The following is a 27,500-nucleotide window of genomic DNA, read 5'->3' on the forward strand; positions in this document are numbered from 1 at the left end:
TTCTTGTAAAGAGCATAATACTTTTTTATGCATTTTAGTTCAGTTTAAAATTAGCACTGTACAGCAGACACATCATGGTAAATCATCCTTTTACCCCGTGCTTGATGATGTGTGCTCTTTGAAGTTTTATGTTTAGAACGCTGGTGCCTCCCAGAATAGAACCCTCGACATTTCTTAACCCGGAGTAGTGTTAGTGTTTCACGAAAAGTTAGGGCGGTTTTTATCCTCAAGGTTGTTTTGGATCAACCAAGTCCGTCAACAATATGATATCCGGGTTTTATTTGTCGCTTACGTCAGTTGACAAATTTATTAAGCTGTTTAGTACCTTGCCGCTGTAGGTTTGTTTTGACCTCGGTAATATCATTTGGTAGGCTTATGTTAGGTGAAAGTTGGTAGGTATGAAAAGTGCCATGTTTGGATAGGAGAATTCATCGTATGGTATCGAATTATTTGTTTGACTATCTCTTACTCGAAGCTTTCTGAATACGCTTTCCGTTGCGTGTCTTGAATAGCCATTGAAAACGCCGGCGCTTTATGTTTGTGATTGACGCATAAAACGGAGTCGTGAGTGACAGGCCGTTTTTTCACTGTCGAATTTTCAAACGAAAGCGAAGATAGTCAAAAGATAGGGTACAATGTAATTACGAGTGATGTTATAGAAGTAGGAGGCTAATGAGAGAGAGAGAGAGAGAGAGAGAGAGAGAGAGAGAATATCATTGTTGGCAAGTTGATTGTCCATAGGACGTCCTTGGGGAAACAAAAGATTAAAGGGGTAAACACATCAGGCTTCCTCTTCTTTAAGCAAGAATTACGGGGCCGGCCTTGGGGCTCACGGGAGCCGCCGAAGGGAAAGGAACAAACAAGTGCGGCGGTCATCCTGGGGCTGCCTTGACAAAGGGCGCCATGTGTTGAAGGCTGCCTTGGGATCGCGCTGGTGCCGCCACAAGAAGGTGCTAGCGTTACCGTCCTCGGGTTTGGGTCTTGAGGTCTTGTTTGAGGGTTAGGGCTTGAATACTTACCTTTTAGGGAGGATGGGAAAGCATGCATGCTCGCTTAGGTATATGAAGTATAACTGCAACTCGCTATGTCATTATATCACCACATTCTTGTTCGTTATTAGCTCTTCTGTCTTTTAAAATAGTGTTAATATGACTATTTAAGATAGTCATGTTTACAAATTAGCCCAATGGCTTATGATGATGATATTAATGTTTTTGTTGTTGTTGTCATCATCATCATCATCATCATCATTGTTGTTGTTGTCTTTTTTAAGTTTTAAATATCTCGGTTCACAAAAATCCCTAGACATCATTATTCACATTACTTGTACAAGAGATGTAACACGGATGTGATTATATTGTGGCATAAGAAACCTGTCTGGTCAAAGTGTCACTGGATGTATCTCTTACTGTGAGTTAGGCTTATTAGAACAAGGGAAGGGAATGGCACATGATGAGGCATGAGTTGTGGAAATGAGAAGCAGGAGGAGGGGGGGTTGGGGTTTGCTATGTCATGTTGATGTTTATTTCTAGAGGTTTGGAGGGGGGGAGGGTGATGAGGGTTGAGGGCTGGAGGGGCATTAAGTATCACTCTCAAATACACACACATACACGCACACACGCACGCGCGTGCGCGCGCACACACACACACACACACACACACACACACACACACACACACACACACACACACACACACACACACACACACACACACACACACACACACACACACACACACACAGATACACACACACACACAGATACACACACACACACACACACACACACACACACACGCACATGCACACACACATGCACACACACATGCACACACACATGCACACACACACACAGAGTATGAGTTAGAGAGAAAAAAAATATTTAGAAAATTTGTGTTTGGAAATGAAAGATGGTAAATGTTATATTATAGTTAGGTGATGAATTTTTAGTAATTGCATTTAGGAAAGGGATGGCTGTTATGGTTATCAAAATGAAATTAGAAATATGAAAGTGTATGTTATTATCAAATTAGAAAAGATTGATATTAGGCTTGAAGTCTTGAAGGCTAAAGTAAAGGAATCAGTTGCGTGACATAGTAATACATAATTAAATTCATTTCTGTATCTTCATCTGTAATGAATTAGGAGTCCCTTGCCTGTATTTTTCCATCTGCATTAATTTTTACCCTTAAAAGTATTGATACTTTCAGAAAAGTTAGTAAAAATACTATATTTTGAATCAGACATGTATATAAGCATTTCTGTTTGAATGTCTGAAATGCATCATGTCATAATTACTCATATCATTTTAAGTCAATTCAACCATGTCCTCTTCATGCACATAGCTATATGATTACACAAAAAAAATTCCCCTTATTGTTGCAATATATTAAGGTCTCTGTTCTCATTAGCAGTGTTACAATGGCTCGTCACCAGTATTAGCAAGTGCATGTGACACAGTGCCCTCCATGTGGCCGAGGGGAGCTGATGGTCCATTGGGGAATTTAGAAGCTCTAATGAGTAGTTACTGAAGTGTATGTTAATGATCTTGTAATAGAGATAGTGCTTGAGGTCTGGAATAATTTACTGGTAAAGGGGGAATGGCAATTTGGTGCTGTTTCTATTGACAAGTTTATTTGCAGACTGTGTACAGGATTATGTGAATAAGGTGATTTATCACTTTCTATATTTTAATTTGTTATAGTATTTTATTTTATTTTATTTATTATTGCTTTTCTTCTTCAGCTAGGAAAGTTTGTTATCCTTTGTTTTTTAATTGTTATTGATATTACAAGTTCTATCTTATTTGATTGTTAGGATAAGAAGAGCAAATAGACATTAAAAGTTCTGACATATAGGTTGATTTTTGATAGTGTTTTTACATTTGCACCAAATCTAAGTTTATGAAAGATGGATTCATTTCTCTTGCATTACAACTAAAAGTTTAAAAAGATGATGGAGTATTTATTTTTTAATAACTCATTATTTAGTTGTTCAATTTCATAAGAGTGTCAGGAATACTGTATCATTTTGGTAGTTTTTTCCCAACAGTTTTGTCCATTCTTCCTTTATTCTTTTTAATCTCGGAATGGGTTATCTTTGGAATTCTGTCCAGTTTAGCATAATTTTCTTTGCTTGATTCAGCTTTACCCTTTTACATCCATCATCTTGAGTAATGCTGCTTTTGAAGAGATTTATTATGATGGTTGCAGAGCTAGTGTATTGTGAACTAATTTTTTAAGATTTGGATATCAATTTTATCTTTACACTTTAGCTATTATTATTCAGTTGATGCTATATCAGATACTCTGTTAACCTTGCCATCTTTGTATAAATTTTAATGTTCACTGTGTTGTTTTTCCTCATATTTATGTATGTGTATGTGTGTGTATGGACAGATATTTAGCCATTTTCTTTTGCCCTTTGCTTTGGTGTGTGCTCATCTTTTGGCTATTTTGCATGGGTTATTTCAGAAACTAGTAATTGGATGTCGCTAAAAAAAAAGAAAAGAGTTACAAAGAAGTTTCTTTGGTAGTAGTATTTTATGAATTGATGTTTACAGATTTATTTTTAAGGTCTTGAATGTTGGCTTAGAAGGGGTTTCTGGTGCTGTTTGACACTGGCTTTATGTGCTTTGATTGTTGATCAAGGTACCTAGTGGAGTACTTTTTTAGAGAAGATTGGACCTAATATCAGCTTCATTGGCTAACAGATGTCTTCGCCAACAGAGTCTAACCTGGCGTGTTGGATACTACTTATGGCGATTCCCAAGGACTAAGTTCAAAACTAAGTTTAATGTACACTGGGTAAGACTGTAGACAGTCGGAAGCACAAACTGCCAGAGAAAGAGGCCCCTGTTTTTTAGGCTTGGGTAGTTTGAATCCTGCAGTATTTTTTAAAACCATTTTATGTACACACTGTGATAAAGTAGGGTGTATAAGCCGTCTCATAACGAAATAGTAGTCCTTGTGTCCTTTCTTAGTGCTTCCTGTAATATTTATAATTATTGTATTACAGCAGTTGTTAGATGTATATTTTTTACTCAAACTGCATTCATAGCTATTTTACAAATTTAGATATAGGATTTTTTCCTTTCAATATTGAGTGCAAAATGATCCAAAGAATTTTTTGGATGAATTTGTAAGTAGGTATGTTGTTACTCAGAAATGTAATTCTCAGAAGTATGGCAGTTAGGTTGAATAGGTGAAATATGTGACTCGGGGGAGTTTATTTTGAGAATGATAGAAATAGTCCTTAGAATGTGGATATTAAATGAATTTGAAAATGTACTGTTATTTTATATTATTTCATTTTTATTTTCTGTAATTTGCACTAACTGTCATTTATGCACCAGATACACAGGTCTTGATTAATAACATTTCTTAGAACTTACTGCTAATTCCTTTTTCAGAAGTTCAAATCTTTGACAAAGGTATGTTTGTTTATTAGAGGAAAGTTATCTCTGTGGATGTCACAAGCTTCATTTGATTGGTTCACATCTATTAGTTTCTAGTTTAGGGAAGTTGGCCAATGTTAGCTTTTTTTCCCTTTTTGTCTTTTTTTCTGTATTTGTGATCTTATTTGCTCTGGTGATAGGGAAAATATAGAAAGATGGGACTGACAAAAAGTGTTAGATTAAAAGAATTATCATAAGGGATATTATGAATTTGGGAAAAGTGAATGTTTTTATGTTAACATTTTTGTATTTTATTCAATAGCATCATGTTTGCAACATTGCTAGGTTAAAATCATAGATATTAAGATGTTTTACAGATGGCAATACATTATTAATATGTCTATCTGTATTTGTATATTAGTTTGAGTAAAGGAGGTAAATAGTCTAGTACAGGGTATGTCGGAGTAGATTAAGGGAAAGTAAAAGGAATGGTACTAGTCATTTATTCCTTTTTGTTTGTTTATATGCAAGGAAAATGTATACTGACTGTTCCTGCTTCTAACACAAAATAGTGTAGATAATTGCAGATGCATTGTTATGATGAAAATGCATGGTGCACTAACTGGTATATGAAACTTTTTATGCATTATATGTGTTGTATGTTTTTTGTTTTTTTTCCAAACCTCTATTGTTTGATCAGTCAGAGCTGAGGAATAAAGAACTTATTATAAAAGTTAACCAAGCCCAAATGAATGTATCTAAAGCAATTGAAAGATAACTTACCACCATGTAAGTCGAAAATGCAAAACCTTCCCTATTGCTAAAGTGGTTTCTTCCTTTAGATGAAATTTCTTTTTCCTTTTTTGGCCTATACATGAAATTTTGAACAGGTGTCATAGTGGGCATAATAAGTAAGAGCTAAAGTCAACTCAATCATCCAAGGTTACTAGGGTGGTGTTTATGTAGCATACGGAACAATGGAGGAGATTATAGATAAACAGCCTTTGTTCTCCCACAGCTCTAGTGGTTGTGAACTTCAATTACCGCAGCACTGTATGCATGGCTGTGTCTCGCACTTGGCTGCTCTTGTGGATCATATCTTTTCTTGGCAAGGAGGCTTCATTTTTTAGAGCTTATGTTAAATTGTTCACCATAAAAGGATGCTGTAATTTCTAGGATTTATGTGTTCTTGGGCCAAAAAGAATGTTACATTTTCTGTGGTTTGTTATTTTTTGTTTTTGCTGAAAAGGATGATTGATATTTTTATTTGTATTATTTGTGGAAGATGATCCTAGACTTTTTGCTTTATGAATTGTGGCTTTCTGTGGGCTTGATATCATATGCCATTGCTGACCTTTGTTGGTCAGATGTGGATTTATTAATTCAGTGTTTGTGTTTCTGGTATTTTCAGATTACATTATTAAATGGAATAAAAAGTTGGCTTCCAATGCCATTTACACATTTAAAAATAATACATTACCAGTATTATTTTTTTATGATACACCACTACAACACCTAAAATGTGTTAATGCTTTGCATACTTGAAATATTGTCACAATTACATCTTTCATGTCTGATGTTACTGCGTGCAGTATTTGAATTGTGACATTTCTTTTTTATTTTCTTATCTCTGTTCACTGTACACCACATATTACCTGCATACTCATTTTAGAAAACTGTAGATATATTTATTGTGTATTTATGTATGTACACTATAAATAAAACCTTTTAACAGGATAAGAAGTCAGCAATTTTTTCTTGTAATAGCTAACTAATATCATCTTATTTTATCCATAGGTTCTCTCACAAGATGTCAAGAAGGAGACGCCACTGCAGTTCAAATTCAGAGCCAAATTCTACCCAGAGGATGTGGCCGAGGAGATCATCCAGGACATTACACTGGTAAGGGCTCATGAGATGGGAGACGTTAGATGGAAGAGATTTGGGTATTGGGAGAGTTGTTGTTATTTTTGTTTTTGCTTTTTAGCATTGATTTCATTGGTTTAATTTGCTGTGTTTCTCAGTGTGATGTTATGTTTTATTTTATATATATATATATATATATATATATATATATATATATATATATATATATATATAATTTTTTTTTTTTTTTTTTTTTTTTTTTTTTTTTTTTTCCACAATTGTTTCATTATCTGTATGTTCATTTGTTATTAACTAGGGATTCTTACATTTTGATTACAGTGAAAGATCCCTTTAATGACTTTATTAAAAATCATCAAACCTAAAGACCTGCAAAGGTGTATTTGTAGAATATACTTCATTCTTCTTAATATATTTATGAAGATTTCATTAAGTTCATATTTAGAAAAAGGTCTTATTCATTACATTAAATGTTTTCATGTTGAAAATTGTAGTACAAGTTAATTTGCCCAGCAGGTTATCAGATTGCAATAACTACTTAATTCTGCAGATGGCATAAACATCAAAACAAAGCCTGGAATTATTCAAAAGAAATATAATTTCTGCCCCACAGCGTCTGTTCTACCTGCAAGTGAAGAATGCTATCCTGAGCGATGACATCTACTGCCCCCCGGAGACGTCAGTACTCCTGGCTTCATATGCAGTGCAGGCCAAGTATGGAGACCATGGCTCAGACCTTCACAAACCAGGCTTCCTGGCAAATGACCGGTTACTGCCCCAGCGTGTCATGGACCAGCACAAGCTGACACGTGAGGAGTGGGAAGAGAGGATAATCACCTGGTACCATGAACACAAGGGCATGCTCAGGTAGAGGATGTCAGGATTTGTCTTTTTTCTCTCTCTCTCTCTTTTCCTGCTATATTGTGGTCTTCTCTTTCTCCCTCTCTCTTTTTTTGTAGATAATGAAATTAACGAATTTTGAATGACATGAAATATTCTGTTGAATGCTGTACAGAGAATTGTAATAGTATAATTTTGATAGTTATTTTGCCTGGTTCACCATTAATATATCTTTGCTACTCAGAAAGATATCATACTGTTTTTTTTTTTCTTTTGATGACTTTATTATGGTTATTATTTCCACTATATTACTATATAACCTATTTCAGAGAGGATGCCATGATGGAATACCTTAAATTGGCACAGGATCTGGAGATGTACGGAGTTAATTACTTTGACATCAAGAACAAGAAGGGCACTGAGCTGTGGCTAGGCGTTGATGCTCTTGGTCTGAATATCTATGAAAAGGATGACAAGTAAGTTTAGAAGGGATGCTGAATTTTAGAACCAAAATTGCAAGACTTGTGGTATGTTATATCAGTAATGGTACTAAGGAGGTTTAGGATTAAAGGAAGAGGGAAGACTCATTTAAATTTTGGATTTCAGGTTAACTCCCAAGATTGGCTTCCCATGGTCTGAAATCAGAAATATCTCCTTCAATGACCGCAAATTCGTTATCAAACCCATTGACAAGAAAGCCCCAGACTTTGTCTTCTTTGCCCCTCGTTTACGCATCAACAAGCGTATCCTTGCTCTCTGCATGGGCAACCATGAGCTGTACATGCGTCGCCGCAAGCCAGACACCATTGAGGTCCAGCAAATGAAGGCACAAGCTCGTGAGGAGAAGTTAGCAAAGCAGCAAGAAAGGTTAGTTGTCAGAAGGGCTTGCATTCAGCTGTGCAAGTTTATCTTTCAAAAGAAATACATAAAGGTTTTCTGTACTTTGAAAGATAAATTATAGTTTTATCCAAGTTTTGTAGGTTTGTATCATCAATATGGTTTGATTAACACAGAAGTTCAGGTTTCAATTCATTATTACTTTCTTGACATCAGAGAAAAGCTGGCTAGAGAAATTGCTCTTCGTGAGGAGGCAGAGAAGAAGCAGAAAGAATATGAAGAACGCCTGAAATCAATGCAAGAGGAGATGGAGAGGAGGCAGAAGGAGTTGGTGGAAGCACAGGAAACCATCCGACGACTGGAAGAACAGCTGAGACAATTGCAGGCAGCCAAGGAAGAGCTTGAGAACAAGCAGCAGGAACTCCACGATATGATGGTCCGTCTCGAACAGGCAAAGGAAATGGAAGCGGAAGAGAAGCTCAAACTGGAGGAAGAGATCCGCACCAAACAGGAGGAAGTAAGCAGGATCCAGGAAGAAGTCAACTTGAAGGACGAAGAGACCAAAAAGCTTCAGGTAGGAAGGAAAGATGTCTCTTTTTGCTGCTTTATTTATATTTCTCACATGTTGCTTCTTCACACTTTGATTCTGAGATATAGGACAGACTGACAGCTAATATAGCTCTTATTTCTGTCTTTTACCTCAATATTTGTAAATAAGAAAAAAATCTAAAGAGGAATAAAATATATATTTGGACATATCATTGAAGAGTTATAATGACTGGGGATAGATTGATTAATTCAGTAATTGTAATTTATATTATTAGTTAAGCGATAATCAGAGTGAAATGATGAAACAGAATTTAGACAAGGAAATATTGAATAATGATATTCTATAAGGATATACTTCAACATTTGTTTGTTTGTCAGGGATTTTGTGTACATGTGCTGGTTTTCATGTTCCTGTGTTATAGTCATTGTATGGATGCAAGAATATCATGAGGAATAACTATCATTCCATAATATTTAATGGTATGAACTAAAAGAGGAACAAAGAAACAGTATGCCATTTCAAAGAGAAAATTGACCATGAACTGGATTTTTTTTACGATAAGATGCTGAAACTGCGGCTTTCTGAGGGACAACCAAGGGTAGGCGTGGGTGGTAAGGTAACCAGTGTGATGTTTGCAGAGGTCGTTTTTGATAGATCTGTGACCTTTAAAAAAGATACATATTTTTTTTTTTATAAACAGACTTGGGTAGGAAATAAAATGCCACTATTGCCGTAAAGCATTGTGGTGCATATCTGTTATTCTGCATGGAATTATTATTATTATTTTCTCCACAAACCCAACCTATCCTTCTGTTAACATGTGTGTCCCTCTGATTGGTTACGTGTGATTATTTTTTCCCACCCATGTTTCAGTATTTTTGTAATACACAAAAAAAATTAACCCTTGTGTTTTGTGGTATTTTGCCCATTTGTAATAGCTGTCAGATTTTTATATATTTCAGAGATTATTGGTTCATTGATGCCATTATCAGAACTTGAGGCAAACATACTCTTGTATTATTCTCCATCATAGGATAAAACATGTAGATGGATGTAGGGGGGTTTACCACATAAAGGGAATTGTTTCCTGAGAACTGGGCATGATAACTCACTCGTGAACACAGCATGTTTCTCAAACTGAATAATATCTATTGGACTATATATATATGGCATGGACAGTATGTTTATACAATTATGGACTATGTTGCCATAGGAAAAAAGCTTATGCTTAAGATCAGGTACAGTTTACTGGGAAATTGTGTTCGTGTCATTTTTCTGTTTTATATTGTATTTAACTTTTATTGTTTGTTTTTTATGTGTGAGGAAAGAAACTCAAATAAAAGGGAACTGATAGGAACAACCTTAGAGATCCAGCTTAAACAGTAATCAATTGTTCTCTTGTTTAAAAGACTTAATTTAATATTGTTACCTGCCTCCTCTTCTCAAGGCATAGCAATTAGCAGAAAAATAAGCTTGCAGTGCTTTTAAATTGCAAAATCATAAAGCTCTCCAAGTTATGATATGTGAATGTTAATTCCTAGAACTTGAATCTTGAGTATGAACTTAATGAAATGAGCATGCACTTCATACGATTATTCAGGTTCTCTTGAGGAAATTAGGTCATTCTTTCATAAGTGGACTACAGAGGAAGTTTTTCTTTTTTTGTTTGGAGTATTTTTATTTATGAACATTTACACTTTTTAATATTGATAAAAGAGGAAGAAAATTTTTGGGATACAGAAGTAGGAGAGAGTTTAAATAGGTTGCAGTTTTTAGTTGGATGTTTAAAAATAAGAAAAAAAAACTTATGGGAATATATAAAGAAAAATTCTCCCATTTGCACTGACTAATCCATTGTATATGTCTTCTTTATGAAATACAGCAAGAGGTTGAGGAAGCTCGCATGAAACAAGAGGAAGCCACTGCTGCTCTCTTGGCTGCTTCTTCTACCCCTCAGCACCACCACGTAGCTGAGCAGGAAGACACTGAGGAGAATGATGACATCCCTAATGGAGACATCTCCAAGGACCTCTACATTGGAGACGAGCCCATTGAAGATCCAGTGGAGGAAAGGAGGACTCTTGCTGAGCGCAATGAGCGACTTCAGAACCAGCTTAAGGTATTGTGGAAGCATTATGAAATTGTGTATATTTCATGTTATTGGCTCAGTGAATGTGCCATACATTTATTTTGATTATATAGAGGTTGAAAGGAGGTATGTATTAGTTACAGATAAAAATAGAAAGCTTTGATTATTATTAATCATTAATAATTTCCATTTTTTGCAGGCTCTCAAGCATGACCTTGAGTCCACACGAGATACTGAAAAGGAAACCACCATGGACAAAATTCACAAGGAGAATGTGCGACAGGGCAGAGACAAGTACAAGACGCTGAGGGAAATCCGCAAGGGCAACACCAAGCGACGAGTAGATCAGTTTGAAAACTTGTAAACAATCTGTCCAAGGACCAACACATCTTCACACTCTTGCTTTCCTATAGAGATTTACTCCCACATTTCCTTTCATATTTTTTTCTTCTTTTATACATAGGCTTATGTCATACATTTCTATTGCTTTGCTACACAAATTTGACAAACTTCTGAGATGCAAAAACTTTACTGATTTTATTGTTATTAAATATTATTATTATTATTGTTATTAATATTATAATCACAATTATTATTATTTTTTATTATTATTACAATCATCTTTATTATTATTTCTATTATTATTACTTTAGAAGCCTGTGAAATATGTGAATTCAGTTTTTGATGAGTTCACATTCTATTTCCATTTACTACATAAAATAGTATTGTCTTTGGAGAAATAAATAGGTAACTGTGCCCTACATGATCTTTATATATAATAATGGAAATTTGTATGTATGTAATATAGGTGAAATGAGTGATGTACTCTTGTCCTTGTTAAAATTGGACCACATCAAAAAAAAAAAGAAAAAAAAAAGAAAAAAAGTAGTCATATCATAATCTAAATGAATGCATTTCTCATGTCTCAAGCATGGGAGAAAACATTAAGACAACACTTCCTTACTTAGTGTGAACAATGTGATATGGACCATTTCAGATGGTGCTGGACCATGCAAGTAACTTACCCTCCCTCCCACCCTCCCTCCCTCCTTTCCCTCTCCCCTTTCTGCCCCCTTGAATTTTCATTTCTCAATTTATTTGGTAACTTTCATTCCCAGTAACTTGACACTTGAAAGGTTCAAGGAGCTGAATATTTTTTAAGATCTAATAATATATATAAAAAAATGAGAAACCAGAAACAGCACAATGTTATCATTGTACTGAATTACCTTATGCCCGAAGCTGTATGTCTCTTGCAGTTCATATAGAAGAAGAAACAAAGCTAGAGGTAGAGAGTTAGATTTTTACACAATGAACGCTCTGGGTAATAAAGTTAGGCCAAGCATTGTTATGAATGTAAATATATGTTGGTTGATGGGTAGTCTATTTTGAATATTGACATTTGTATTTGTAACACCTAAGTATAGGCTCCTGTTTAGTGTTGTTCAGGTGGATGCAACGAGAGATCTGATAGCTTAGATCTGATAGTTATTATTATCATATTTAGGGGTGAATATGAAACATAGAAGATATTTCCTCCTGAAATGATTTATTCGGCAATGTTTTGTTTTTTGTTTTTTTTGTTTTACCGTTTGTTTTTGAAAAATGTTTTTTGTTCATCATACAATATTCAGAATAGGAACCCTCTGTTCTCATGCCCTTTTTATTTGTTAATTTGTTTAAATGTAAAGGTCTGATAATCTCTATTAGATTTGGAAGTGATAAAAGCATTGAGTGGCAACAGAACAATCCAGTGTAATAGAACCATGCCTTGATAAGGCTGAAAGAGTTATGTTCGGTGTATTTCTTAGTCGTGTACCTTTTTGTAAGTAAGTAATCAAGGTGGAAGTCAAATCACAGCCAGGTATTACCAAGAACCAGCCAATACAACAATGCTTTCTTGCTTTTTCCACGACTGTATGTGCTGCCAGTGCCTATGCAACAACCTTCCCTCTTTTCCTGTCCTGTCAAGTCTTCCTGCATATGCTTGCTTGTTGTGAAAGGAAAGAATTACTGGAGAATATTTGTTAAATATTTGTAAATACTTTAGCCGCAATTGGTGATAGTGTTATGTATGTAATCAGGTGCTTGCCATTCACAACTTTTTTCAGTCTTGAGAAACTATCACTTCAAAAAAATTATTTCATTTATTAGTTTATTAGACTGTTGTTTGTATTTATTTTTTCTCAAGATCTTTTTTATTATTCCTTTGCTAAAATTCATGTACATTATTGTTTGGATTTCACAAGAAATTCACTATGGTAGAAGCACTGCTGTCCACCAATTATTTGGCTAAAATTTTAAGTATCCATTTATTTATGCCACTGAATATCTTGAAGAAAGATTACTTGATACATACTTGCTGTTCGGTTCATTTCTAGAAAGCTTAATAATATTGCATACTAGCAAATTCTTAAGGTAAAGGAATAGGTTTTTACTCTTTAGAAGTAAATATGTAAATTATAAATTGGTTTCCTTGGGTAACCTCTGTCAGTGACTGGAGAGTGGACAACACAAGCAGGCAATGCATGGGAATGCAGTAGATATAGATGACCTCATTAGCACTGGGGTTGCTAGGACTCATGTTCCTTCAAGTGGCAAACCTCAGTGGTTGTATCTATTAACATAGCCTTTGATATGAAAATACAATATCTTAAAACTGATGAGGTAAATATAAGTCATTTTTGAATAAACATAAAAAGATGATAACGTTTGTTTGATATACCCATTTTACTGATGTACCATTGTGCCTCGCATACAGTGTAATAATACTTCTTACTTAGGAAGATGTACAGCATGTACACATAAGAAATTTGTACTCAATTTGCACAGGAGAATGTATTATCAGGAAGTCTGACATTTTCCCAGACAAACATTTCCCAACTATACTACTAATTGATTTTATTTTCAGTTTTTGTTACTATTTACTTTTTCTCACAGTGGGAAGAAGGAAAATGTTTATGTATGATTCAACTCAGGGTGCTGTGTAAGGATACCATGGAATCAATTAAGGATAAGTGAGATGAATGGACATGTATTGACATAAGTGCCGGTGCGGATGCTGGTTGTGGATAATGAACTTTTAAAAAATTCCTGTGATAATAACCTGCAGAAAAAGTACTGTATTGGGCTGACCAAGAGGCTATCATTACTGTAAAATTGATAGTTTAACAAATAAATGCTATATATCCAAAATATAGAGAACAAGTAAACAGTCATAGATAAAAGAATTCAACCTTTGGCCCAACAGCATACGAAAACTTAAACATAAATACATAAGCATTAGGTATTAGTACCAAGAATCAAATGTGTTATATAAAGGAGAAATAAGTATATTTCTCCACCTGCTAATGTGTGTTGAAACACCACTAGGGAAATATCCATTCACACCAAAACATACTAGGGATATCTCCATATGTAAGCAAATGCCTGCCCAAACTCAATCATGTGCAGGGAAATACCAGCCTGTGCAAAAACTTGTAGGGAAAAATCTTCACTTGACAAAAATAGCAATAGTAGAAATATCTGGTCAGGGAAAAATCATACTTTTGCATTATCAAAGTACCTAATACCAAAGTCTATAATTAAATTGGCCATGCCTAATACCATAATGGTCAGCAAGAAAGAATTATATCAAAATGGAAAATTATTTCATGTAAAGAATGGCTCATTGAATCTGAAAATACCGTACTGTATTGGTATATGAGTTTGAGTAAATTTAAAGTTGCTAAAAAATATTGAGTAAAATCAAAGTAGCTAAAAAACAATTTATAGCATTGTACAATGTTATTTCATCAGCCTGAAATCCTAATACAGATAACTCTTCAATTTCTTGAATCATCATCAATCATCATCATTATCAATATCAATCATCAATTTTATTGTCAATCATTATTATTATCATTACCGTTTCCCCGATGTTTTGTCTTTAAATGTTTCCTTATTCGGTATATTCTACTACTACTGTGTATTCGCAAATATAAGAAATAGTGGATTAACCTATGATAAACTGAGAAGGAATTTCTTAACGCGTGCGACCATGCACAAACAAACAAACCGACAAGGTCTCAAAAACATACACACCACACTACATAATACAATATGAGCACTTTATGTACAGTTCACAGACAGATGCCCTTCTAAACTTAATTACCCCCCCCTCCCCCCCCCCAAAAAAAAAAAAAAAAAAAAAAAAAAATTCAGGTGTATCCATACCAGTGGGTTGGAATTACTGGCCTCAATGACATGTCTCAAAGCATGTGACCTCCAAAAGAATTGCAGAAAGCCGGTATAAGTGAAAAAGGCAGGATCAAAATAAAGACCACGCTAGGTCTGACTTGCCCCATCCCCCAGATAACGCTCTGGCCAAAAGTGTGATAATCCCGAACCTGACTCAGGTGCCTGACAGATAAAGCCAGTTAGTTGAACGACGCTAAATATATTGATAAAGCCAGTTAGTCCTCATACTGCCGTTTTCATTAATCATTGCATTCATTCAGCTACTCATTTCTAAAATCTATATATACAATAAGATATGTAGAAATTAATGACTATTAAAATTGTTTTTCTTATTTTAAAATCTTACGGTCGCTCACTGATCCAGCAGAAAACAATGTTTAACATTTCAATCGCCAAACTCTTTCATTTTTGGTCGAATTTGCAATGACAATTGCAGGAGGAATGGGAGACAATAGTGATGTTGATAAAACTAGAAAACGGAAATAAAAATTATAATAATAAAGAATAGTAATGAAAGTGCAGTAACTAGGATTGTAAACAATTTTAGAAGTAAAGTGAATTTAATTCCTTTAAACAAATAATGCCTTCACATAATCAGAAAGACGCATAATGATAGTTCATATCATAAAGAAATAAAAAAAATCTTTAGTATCCTCACCCTCTTAATATCTTAGACTTTTAACCGTTTGCGATGAAAAGTCGCTCTAAAAGTGTATTTGATGGATTCTGATATTGACAATAAAATCTCGACCTTGTATTTTTCGAGACCACTGATTGTTATCAACAAAAATTAAATAAACAGACCTTGGGGATGAAACTACCAATCCATTTTAACGAATGTCACAGAAATTTCCAGCTATCGCCCAACACTATGAGAAGAACCATCGACTCAGTCCAGCGGTATCGCTCAGCTGTTCAAACCAAAACAAACAAATCGCTCCCCAAAGTCACTCGGCAAATGTCACCCGTCGCCTCACCATGGAGCCCAAGCTGATCTCTCTGACTCTCGCCACATTAACTTGTGCCCAGGCATACTTGTATTTACTGAACCGAAAGAGGAAAAGGAAGAAGAGGCTTCGGGTGACGCCATATCTGCTAAGAAAAGATATAAGCGAGTCTGAAATACACCCCGATGATGATCCTGCGAAGAAGAAAAAGAGGAGACTATGGGTAAAGCCGTGGTTACAGAGAAAAAATAAGAGTGTCTTCGATAAATTAATTCAAGAAATGCGACTCGACGATGATCCCGTGTTCTACGATTTCCATGGGATGAATAAGGAGAATTTCGACAAACTGTTATCCTTGGTGTCGCCTCACATTCAGAAAGAAAACACCAAATTAAGAGACTCAATTCCTTCAGCACAACGTCTGTCTGTAACGTTACGATACTTAGCCACAGGTAAGATCGAATTTTATTCCAGTCAGACTCTTATTCCATCTAGTTTGGTACTTATTTTAGTTGGGGCTTATTATGAATATGGCATGCAGCATGGAAATAGTGTCTTCCCTGGGGCTGGCGCTCTTCCAGTCACGGCTTACATACATTACATTGCACATTCTTTTGTCGATGGGAATAATGCTAAAACCCCCTTCTAAGCACCAAATGAGTCAAGTCACACGCCAAGAGGTTTGTACATTCATGGCGGATCTTTTCCGTCACCCTGGCCTTCACTCATGACAGCAAGTTTGTGTCACCTGACCTGCGGCCATTTTTCCAATGACGACAAGTTCATGTCACCCAGCCCTTGACCTAGATTTTTCCATGACTGGACCGTAACATCATCCAGATTGTAGGGGTTAAGTGTAGAATATTGTTAATCTTTCCCACTGATATTACTCTCACAGTCAAGAATTAGCAGTTATTCCTCATACTCTCTACTATTTAATATATAGAAATTATTTCATGGAATTCCCCCTATTAGCAGCAATGAATCTGTCACTATGCTGTCTAATGCCATGTCCCCTGACTCCTCTCCTGGGGGGCAAGAGAGCCCCACATTAGAAGACAAAGAATCATCCACATATTCATTGCAGGGTAGAGCATACGACCAACATGCAAGAATGCAGAGTCTGTTCTATGTTCTATCCTGCTGTGTACATGTGGTGGTTTCTTTATGTGACTCTATATTGGCTAAGTCTCTGTCTGTTATTTATTTTTTACCCCACAATTTCCTTAGTACTTTTCATGTCCTCTCTTGTTATTGGGGCCATGGTTGCGGGTATTGTTGGGGTTTCTGCGGCATTATTTCTGTATATTCAGGTAGTATAGGGTGACAGACATCCATCAATATCAAACTTGTTGTGACTGGTCATATTTTCTCATCTAGTATGACCTGATTACCCTTTTCCTTGACTTTCAAAATATTAAAAAAAAATTCACATTGATATTTTGATGTCTAGCACATTCATTTGTATAATATTTGTTTAAAACATTATCCATTAATGCTGCTATGAAAAATAATAAGAGCATGTAGGTCTATTAATTGACTCTAAGGTATCTTTGCACTTGGAGCCATCTGTTTGTTAATATTTTTCACAAAACAATACCACAGTGAATACCACATATTCCAAGCAGCATTAGGATAAATGAGCCAGTCCAAATTGTAACCTGCCAAATAGGAGATTTGTTGGCCTGTGATAGAACACTATAGATATGGAAACCATGGTGAGTACAAAACTTATTATCACAGCTGGATGGGGTCTCATGGCCTTATGCTTAAAATTGTGTAATGCACAACAGTTCTTAGCATAATTTTCTTATGCTAGAATCTTCATGATTGGAGGAAATCTTAACATAATTTTAGGGCTGTCAGTTTCAAAAATACATTGTTCTTATCCTCTTATACTATTTTGTTATACCATTTGATTTTTGTGGTATTATTCCTTTGTGGAAGATTTTGTGCTTGAAAGAGTGGATTCCATAATGCTTTTAAGCATACATCCATAAAGTTCAAGAAACTCATGTGAAACTTTTGTTATAGAAAATTGACTAAATTGTGAGATGAGCATACTTAAAAAATCTAATAAGTAAAATAGATTACTGTATTCTAATGCTACTCAGTTAATGATTCATATGCAATTGCAAGAAGGCACCACCTCTAATAGCCCTTCTTTTAGGGTTATACTGTGGCAACTGTTTAGAGTGAGACTGCTTGGGGAATATGTATTTGGGTGGAGGGGGAAAAGACAATTCATACAATTTGCAATTGAATTCTTCCTAATGCAGATCAGAAAAAGGACGACGGCTTTTTTCTAATAAAATAAAATTAGATGTTAAATTGTTTTGCGTGTGGTTTTAAATAAGCAAAAGGAACTTTTCAACTTAATAGTCTTCGCATATAAGTAATTATTATAGCCTATGAAATTACACTTACGTGTGGTATATTTTATTTTGAGTGATGAATCCCTTTCTTAAAATATTTAATTAATAGATAATCATCTTTATTGAGAACTGAATCATCTGTGATGTTAATTCCAGATATAACTTACAATTATTTTCCTTTATTGATTTAATTTAATGCATTGTTAGAAGCAAAGTACTTCCCACATTTTGATGTTCCTTGATATTTGTACAGTGCAGTTATTTATATTCTGTATTTTCTTTATTACAGGAGAAGCTCGTCGCTCATTAGCATTGCAGTACAGGATAAGCCACTGTTTGATAACTCGCATCATTCCTGAAGTCTGTAATGCAATACATTTAGTTTTAAAGGATGATTATCTGCAGTTACCAAAAACATCAGATGAATGGCAACAAATAGCTAGTGATTTCAGCAGTAACTGGAACTTTCCAATGTGCATAGGAGCCATAGATGGAAAACGCTTTCTTGTTCAATCACAAAACACTGGACCAGAATTTTGTGACTATAAAGGTTATCATGGCATATTAATGGTAGCACTTGTTGATGCTAACTACAAGTTCTTGTATGTAGCTACAGAAGCACAAGGCCAAGCAAATGCTGTTGGTTTCTGGGACAATTGTAGGTTGAAAGAATATTTGGACAAAAATATGCTTCAGGTTCCACCAGCTGCTACATTACCATCTGTAAATGAGAAAGTTCCTTTTGTGATTCTAGGTGATGATGCTTTTCCCTTGGAGGATTACCTGATGAAACCTTACCCTGGCCAAAACTTATCCATGGACAAGAAAATTTTTAACTACAGATTATCTTGTGCTCGCAGAGTATCAGAAAATGCCTTTGGAATTCTCTCTGGTAAATTCAGAGTATTTCAGCGACCTGTTCAGGCAACTCCAGCAAATGCACTAAGCACAATATTTGCAGCAGTGGTGCTCCATAATTTTTTAAGAATACATTCCAGAGTGCCTTTGCAACAGGAATTGCTGGAAACAGAAAACATTGACAGCGGTGTCTCACTTCCTCATAAAAAGGTTCCAGGAATTGAAAAGCTTGAAGACATCCCAAGAAAAATTGCCAGTACTGCAGAGATAGTACGAGATAGTTTCAAAACCTATTTTAATGGAGATAGTGGAATTTCATGGCAGGATGATGTGGCTCTCTTGGATTGAAATAAGATATGCTCTAATTTGTTAAGAATATTACTGTTATGTTGCATTCATGTAATTTTGTCTTTTACATATAAACATATACTATTATATAGTGTGTAATTTAGTACATGTAAACATATAAATATATATATACATCCATAGTCTATATGAAGGAAATGTTTTGGGGTTTATGCCATACTTTTTATATATTTTTTAAAGTTATATTTTGTTATTTTCATAGTCAATAAATTTGTTCTCGATAATATTTTTACTCAATTCCCCATGCAGTATGTAATAGAAGTTAAAATGAAGGCTGGTATTCAAACCTCTAGATACTAAAAAGTCAGTCATGTTTTAGGTCTTCGAGAATGATTGGGTAATGAAACATTTCCCCCCAAAAAATCTAGGAATACTCTACAAAGTGACTGCCTGGCGACTGAGCAATTGTGGGGCCATCTGTGTACAACAAAATTATAAAAAAAAAAAAACTTGTCACAATTGAATCTTGAGTCTCAAGCCCGTGCAATATCTAACCTGGTTGACCTCACTGGTAAACCTATCCCTGTACAGGATACTTATACAGGAACTGTTTCCATTCCCTCAAATATATGCCCTGTGTATAATGGAATGGTCAGATTGTGAAGAACTGTTAGACTTGCTTACAGAATATGATGCAATATCAGTACAGTGCTACACAATCCCCCCCAGAGGTCGCCGAAAGTTCCACTAATATTGCCACAATTACCTTCTGTAGAAATGACCTTCCCTTTAAGTTCTATATCGGTGGAGAATCATACTAAGTCAGACCATATCGACCCCCTCCCCGACAACGCAAGAAATGCTGGTATTTCGGCCACCCTGCACAGCACTGTCACTCCACAGCTAGATGCCCTTTATGTGCCCAACCTGGTCATGATTGCGAAAACTACCATGCAAAATTTTGTACATGTGCCAATTGTAGTGGCCCACATAATGTATTTTATAGGAGTTGTCCTACCTATAAATTTGAATTTGAATTTGAAGTAGCAGTTTTCAGATACAAACTCGGCCTCACCCTACGAGAAGCCAGGCAAGAAGCACGTAAACGAGGTTTCTCAATCAAACCCTAATCCAATACTATCCAACACTATCCCTCTTCCCTCCCACCCCTCTACCCAGACTATCTCTACATCCACAACAATATATCTTCCTCCTACTCCTCACCCTTCCTCCTCTACCCCTATTTCCCAATCATATCCATTTTCCATCCTAAATCCAGATACTCCTATATCCACAACTCCCCCTATACCTACTCCTCAACTCCCCACACACCACAGTAGATAAACTAAATGCCCTACCCCATCTTCACCTACCTTATACACACCAACTATATTTTCATATCCTCAAATACCTACCCCCTCATAAAAGATCCTTCATTTCCCAAACATCCCTACCCAATTCCCCGTCCAGAAACCCCTGAAGACATTAGAAACTTTCTGTGCATGACACAAGAAAAAGTTTGTTTCTCCCAGTCATCCATCAATTTCTCTACCCAGATTCCAGCTATATTCTAAGTGACTGCCAAAATGCACCCTCCCCCTCCTGACATCCCCCAACCCCTCTTCCTTCTACACCTTCCCAACACACCCCATCCACTCCACCACCCTTACCCAAACCAAAAACCCTCTCTTACTTGAGCACAATCCAAGGAAATAACCCTCTCTTAATCACCCTCAAATACCTGTATTCTCACTTGACCCACAATCAAAGTGACTGCAGACATCCATCCTCCTCCTTCTGATATCCCCCCTACCCCTACTCCCCTAACCCGTACTCCTCCTACCCCTACCCCCCATATCCCTACTCCCCCTACCCTTTCCCAACATACCTCATCTTCCCAACCCCCAAACCACCTCCCCCTCCAAAACCCCATCTGTCTACCCAAACCTCATCCTCTCAACCACCTAAACCAATACTCCCCCCAAAACCCTATCCTTCCCTACTATCCCTCCCACTCCCCCCTGGATACACACTTGAATCTCTTCTATTACAATACACTCCCCCAGACCCTATCTTCCCTATTGAATCCCAGATCACTACTCCTGATCCTTTACCTCAACTCTCAGATACCTAATCCCCTATTATTAAGACAACCATACATGTCATCACCCTTCAAATAATCATGGCTTTATTACAATGAAACATTCGAGGTTTCCGTTCTCACAGAGACATCTCATATCTACCTACAACCCATCCATCATCTGTCTACAAGAAACCTTCTTAACACATCTCTCATTACCAATTCCAAATTACCATTTCATATCATTCCCTCACTCTGTCACTCAATCTTCAATACTAATTCATCAAAAAATTACATACACTAAACCCTCTATCCAAACCACTATTCCTTGCACTGTTATTTGTATTTTTCTCCAACAATGGATAGCAGTTATTTCAGTTTACTTTTCTCCCTCTATTCCTGTTGACTTTAACACTTTCAAAACATTACTCTCTCAACTACAACCACCCTTCATTATAACAGGTTTCAACTGCCGTCACATTCTCTGTGGTGATACCATCACAATTTCACGTGGTAGATCCCTAGATTATTTCCTTTCCACAACTGACTTCATTATCCTTAACTCTGAACACCCCACACATTTTGACATGCGTACTCAATCTTTTTCATGCCTGGACCTCTCTCTATGCTCTACTTCTCTTTACTTGGATTATCATTGGTCAGTCCGAGACCAATACCCCTATAGTGACCACTTTCCTACCCTCCTTACCCCTACTTCCTATATCTCACTTCCTAACCCCCCTAGATGGTGCTTTGATAGAGCTGACTGGCAAACTTTCACTTTTCACATTACCATAACTCACCCATCATTCCAATTATCACCCATTTCTGACAAAATACAGAAATTCTCAACACAAGTCTTAAAAGCTGTCTACACAGCCATTCCCCAAACCACTAGACCTTATACGTCTAAATACATTCCATGGTTGAACCCAGAATGTACTAAGGCGCTCTGCCAAAAATACGCAAAATGGAATAGCTACAAATGTAAACGAGACACTCCCTGCCAACTATCTGCTCTCATATCCTTTAAAAAAGTATCAGCACATCTCCAACATACAATACGAAATAGTAAAATAACGAGCTGGAAAACATACGTCTCCTCAATCACATCCAAAACAACTGTATCTGCTATCTGGCGACATGTTCACAAAATATCAGGCAAACATCCACCCAGCCCCAGTCCACTGTATCAGAAATACTCACATATCGGTTCTCATCTTTCTCCACATTTCACTTTCATTAAAATCACCAAAGAACGAACTCCTATCACATTTTCCCTCTCTTCAGATGAACCATCCAATACTCCCTTTTCCTCTACAGAATTATACACTGCCTTACGATCATGCTGTAATACCCATGAAGGCCCTGACATTATCCACTACTGTATGCTCAAACACCTCCCATCATCCTCTTAAAAATTTGGACACCAGGATATTTCCCCACTCACTGGAATGAAGCCCTCGTTCTTCCTTTCTTAAAACCAAATACATCAGGTACCCACCCACAAGATTATGGCCCCATTGCTCTAACAAGCTGCTTATGCAAGCTACTAAAGCGAATGGTAAAGTCACGACTAATGTGGTATTTAGAATCAAATAACCTTCTCTCTTCTTCACAGTTTAGATTCTGTCGTACCAAAAGGACAGTAGACCCCCTTGCTCATTTTGAGACACATTATCCGCATTTGCACACCATGAATCCACCATAGCAATATTCTCTGACTTGGAGAAAGCATATGATACCACATGGCGGTATCATATCCTATAACAACAGTCCACTCTAGGCATACGCGGAAACATGGGGGTCTTTATAAAATCTTTCCTTTTCAATCGCACCATCAAAGTCAAAATTGCTTCTTCCACTTCATCCTCTTACCCTCAGATCGAAGACGTCCCACAAGGCAGTGTTCTCAGAACTACCTTATTTCTTATAGCTGTGAACATTATATCAGTTTTACCACCAGGGACCCGATCATCACTTTACGTTGATGATTTAATCATCTATACCTCCAGTCCATCCATACACTCTCTCCAACAACTCCTCCAGTCAGCAATATCATCAGCATCTTCTTGGACAACTAATCACAGCTTTCATTTCACCACCACCAAATCCTTTTCTATCCTCTTCTCACGCATACGTGCAAAACCTCAACCTTCTCTCTTCTTATACGGCACTCCTCTACAATACCGCTCTTCGGGAAAGTTCCTTGGAGTAATTTTTTACTCCAGACTATCCTGGTGAGACCATATTCTCTCCATTAAAGAAAAAGCTCAAAAACGCCTTAGAATTCTACAAACTCTGTCCCACATATCATGGGGGTCAGACCACAAAACTCTTCTCTATCTTCACACAACCCTGGTCCTCTCTACTCTTGCTTATGGATGCCATGTATACTCATCTGCCTCTAGCACACTTCTTAATCAATTAGATACAGTTCATCATAACGGTCTCCGATTAGCATTAGGAGCATTCCGTTCCTCCCCAGTTGAGAGCTTGTACACAGGGTCAGGCATACCATCTCTCTCAACGCCACACCCTTCTCTCTCTCCGATGCTTTGCACACTTTCACCAACACTCCCTTGCCAAATTAACTATTCCTCAATCCCTAATTTCTACCTTTACCTCATCTCCCCGTTTACCAACTCCTTTTATCGTCCGCATGAATACTCTCCTTTCCCTTTCTCCAACCTCTACCCTTCTCTGTCAATTCAGTTCCTCCATGGCATATACCCTGCCCCCAAATTTGCTCCTTGGTATATCCTGACCCACCAAAGTCAGATATACCTCCCTCTGTTCTTCCCACTCACTTTCTTAACCATATTCCTATTCACTCCTCAAGTACGCATGTTTACACTGATGGCTGCAAAACCACATTTGGAGCAGGTTTTGCAGTCCTCTTCCCAACCTACACATTTAAATTCCCTCTACCTCCTGAGTCTAGTGTTCTCACTACAGAATTATATGGAATCCTCTTTGCCTTAAAACACATATACTCTCTCTTCCTCCTCTTTCACTATTTTTACCGACTCACGAAACTCACTCACTCTCATAAAATCCATACCCTCAACTAACCCCCTTGTCTGCAAAATTCACATGATACAAAACTATCAACTTTTGCTGGGTACCTAGCCACATAGGAGTACCAGGCAATGAAAGAGCAGACACTCAAGCTCACTCAGCCACCAAGTCCACATCACATAACCCCAATTTCTCAAAAATCCCAGCCATAGATTATTACCCTCATTTTAAAACCTTTCTTTATACACGATGGCAAACCTTCTGGACAAGTCTTACCACCAATAAATTACATTCAATAAAACCAACAATCTCCTCCTGGTCAACTTCCTTCCATAAAAACAGACGCTGGGAAACAAATCTAGCCCACTTATGCATTGGCCACTCATACCTCATGCCAAGATCAGACCCACCCCTATGTTCCTCCTGTAATGTTCCCATTTCAGTTTCACACATCCTGTTGTCGTGCCCACATTTCACAACCCAAACTGCTGCTTTTCCTCACATATCTTCCCTACAACGACCTCCCAACCTATCAGACATCCTAATGGAATCCCATACTTTCTACATACAAAACCTAATCTCCCTCAAAAACATACACATCCTCCACTTGGTCTAATCCTCTCCCTTTTATCCTAACTTAACCCAATCACTCACCCCTCCACCTCTACCCAACTATGTTAATCCTGTAAGTATCATCCTACTACTCCATAACCACTAACGTATAACACCTAACAAACACCCCATCCCCTATCTCTACCGTTTCCAGTTAATTATATCTCCTATAGTGCTATATGACCTCTGATGTTTAGTACATTAATTTCACCTCTAACCATTAACTTGTATGAAAAATTAACAGTTTTTCTTTCATCTTTTTTGTCATATTTTTATGGATTGACCAGAAACCAAATATTTTGTACTTTGATTGTGATCCAATTGCTTAAGATGATTTCCAGTAGTCTTGTGTGACTCTGGGACCAGAATAAAATCAGGAACTTTGCCGTCTAGCTGAACTATTTGGGGAACAACACAGTGGGGTTGGTAGTTGGACATGCCTCAAAAACCTGCTCTTAAGAGAGATTGAATGGACTTCTGATAGGTCGTGAAAAGATGAATGCAACATTGCCTCTTGCACATAAAAAAACGTTAGGCTTGAGTGACTGGGATCCAATCAAAATGTATCTGCACTATGGAGTAATAATAAACAACTATCTTTTCATCTGTTTATGTGCAACATTGGATCAAGTACACAGAAGCTCATCCATGCTTAATTTACACATATAAACAATGGCTTTCTACACATCCATCTCGTGTCCTGAAAATTTCATTTATACACAAGACTTCATACATCAAAGCCAGTATAAATATATGTAAAATGCAGGATATGCTTATCAAATATGAAAACAAATACACCCATACAATTATTCATCACATGTAAAAAATGCAAATGATCATTATGATAATCCAGTTTGTGACACAGCGTAGTCAAAGCTGAACATATAAATTAATGAGATCTGCCATATGTTAACTTTTTAATAAAGTTATTATTAGTTCCTGAGCATTAATGTATGACAAAAGATTCTAGTAATCATTCTATATCCTCAGTGGTACATCTATTCATTCTTGTGCATTATCTTAAAAACATATGAAATCTCACTTAAGTAGTTTTCAAAGTTGTTTATTAGAAGATATAGATATCTGTATATGGCAGCTAATCTGCAGTAGACCAAATAATACAAAAATCTATTCAGCTGCAAAAGTAAAAGTGCCTATAACTATATCTTTTTGGTTAGCCTAGCATGTTTCCTTTACATATCAAAAAGTTTCTCCAGCTTAGATTAATGACCTAATGATAAACTATCTTTCTGACCTAAATTATAAGCAGCATCATGCTATAAAAATAAAAAAGTTATATATATTTTTCATCATTATTAAAAAAGGCACCATGAACATGCGCAACAGTTTTTTTTTTTTTAATCTTTGTCTACATAAATTTGGAATGAAAGTGAGTACTTATCAAATACCAATCCTGAAAAATTAACAACTTTTTAGGGTGAGGTAAATTATCTTAAAACAAAATGTAATCACTTCTATAGTCTTAGTTGTTATGAAGATACATCAAACATATTTGATATTTAGTATCTCCCATTTCAATTAGAATTTCAACATAATGGTAAACATTCTAACATGTAATACAAAACATTGAAAACCAGTTGCAATGGTCATACACATTGCAGATAGTACATGGCAGTCCCAAACATCTGTTTACTTCTTAGCCGGCATAGCGCACACTTCTTCACACTCCAAATCTGTTACATTCACAGTATCTTTCTCTGCTCCTCCAACAGCTGTTTCCTCTGCTTCTAAGCCAAGAGCCTTAAAAAAGAAAAAAAAAATTACTATATATAAAAATACTCTGTAAAAAGTGTTATGATACAGAGGAAATAACTATTGTAATATTTGCACCTAATTACTTTTTCTTTAATACCTCATAATTAAAAATATGACAGGGAGGGAGAGCACAGGAAAGGAAAGAGGGAGAGGGAGAGAGGGAGAGAGAGGGAAGCAGTGTGCAGGGGAGAGGGGGAGAGGGAGGGAGAGTGCAGGGGAGAAGGGGAGAGGGAGAGAGAGTGCAGGGGAGAAGGGGAGAGGGAGAGAGAGTAGGGGAGAGGGGGAGAGGGAGAGAGAGAGTAGGAGAGTGGGGGAGAGGGAGGGAGAGTGCAGGGGAGAGGGGGGGGAGGTGGGGGAGAGGGAGAGAGAGTGCAGGGGAGAGGGGGAAAGGGAGAAGAGTAGGGGAGAGGGGGGAGGGAGAGAGAGAGTAGGGGGAGAGGGGGAGGGAGGAGAGAGTAGGGGAGAGGGGGAAGGGAGAGAGAGAGGGGAAGGGGGAGAGGGAGAGGGAGAGAGAGAGAGGGGAGAGGGAGAGAGGGAGAGAAAGAGTAGGGGGAGAAAGGGACAGGGAGAGGGAGAGAGAGAGTAGGGGAGGGGGAGAGGGAGAGAGAGGAGGGGGAGAGGGAGAGGGAGAGAGAGAGAGCAGGGAGAGAGAAGGGGGAGAGGGAGAGGAAGAGAGAGAGTAGGGAGAG

General features: G+C 36.9%; 3 protein-coding genes across 16 annotated transcripts in view; 2 read left to right on the forward strand and 1 right to left on the reverse strand.

Annotated features, from left to right (window-relative positions):
* The window catches only part of Moe (moesin), a 99,768-nt gene extending 86,462 nt beyond the window's left edge, over nt 1-13,306 (forward strand). For 7 of the 13 annotated variants that reach the window (XM_070123935.1, XM_070123936.1, XM_070123937.1 and 4 more), the window contains exons 4-10: nt 6,195-6,299; nt 6,895-7,148; nt 7,451-7,597; nt 7,728-7,988; nt 8,175-8,532; nt 10,391-10,627; nt 10,797-13,306. In XM_070123935.1, coding sequence (XP_069980036.1) covers nt 6,195-6,299; nt 6,895-7,148; nt 7,451-7,597; nt 7,728-7,988; nt 8,175-8,532; nt 10,391-10,627; nt 10,797-10,961 — 1,527 coding nt within the window. In that variant the 3' untranslated portion in view covers nt 10,962-13,306. Of the gene's footprint in view, nt 1-6,194; nt 6,300-6,894; nt 7,149-7,450; nt 7,598-7,727; nt 7,989-8,174; nt 8,533-9,070; nt 9,125-10,390; nt 10,628-10,796 lie in introns of all 13 variants that reach the window. The other 6 variants (XM_027372395.2, XM_027372394.2, XM_027372393.2 and 3 more) reach the window with 1 other exon arrangement.
* Nucleotides 13,307-15,563: 2,257 nt separating this feature from the next.
* On the forward strand, nt 15,564-19,451 carry LOC113820126 (uncharacterized). 2 transcript variants are annotated; one of them, XM_070123941.1, is made up of 3 exons: nt 15,564-16,235; nt 18,448-18,708; nt 18,913-19,451. In XM_070123941.1, exons 1-3 carry the CDS (start codon nt 15,674-15,676, stop codon nt 19,362-19,364), a joined length of 1,275 nt encoding a protein of 424 aa, XP_069980042.1. In that variant the 5' UTR covers nt 15,564-15,673; the 3' UTR covers nt 19,365-19,451. The 2 variants fall into 2 exon arrangements, with proteins under 2 accessions (XP_069980042.1, XP_027228201.2); XM_027372400.2 differs by having other exon boundaries at nt 15,570-16,235; nt 18,448-19,451.
* Nucleotides 19,452-25,629: 6,178 nt separating this feature from the next.
* LOC113809215 (prostamide/prostaglandin F synthase) overlaps nt 25,630-27,500 on the reverse strand; it is a 7,596-nt gene continuing 5,725 nt past the window's right edge. The window contains exon 5 of the mRNA XM_070123943.1: nt 25,630-26,796. Coding sequence (XP_069980044.1) covers nt 26,686-26,796 — 111 coding nt within the window. The 3' untranslated portion in view covers nt 25,630-26,685. The remainder of the gene's footprint in view (nt 26,797-27,500) is intronic.

Source organism: Penaeus vannamei, chromosome 7, assembly GCF_042767895.1.
Source record: "Penaeus vannamei isolate JL-2024 chromosome 7, ASM4276789v1, whole genome shotgun sequence".
NCBI classification, from domain to species: Eukaryota; Metazoa; Arthropoda; class Malacostraca; order Decapoda; family Penaeidae; genus Penaeus; species Penaeus vannamei.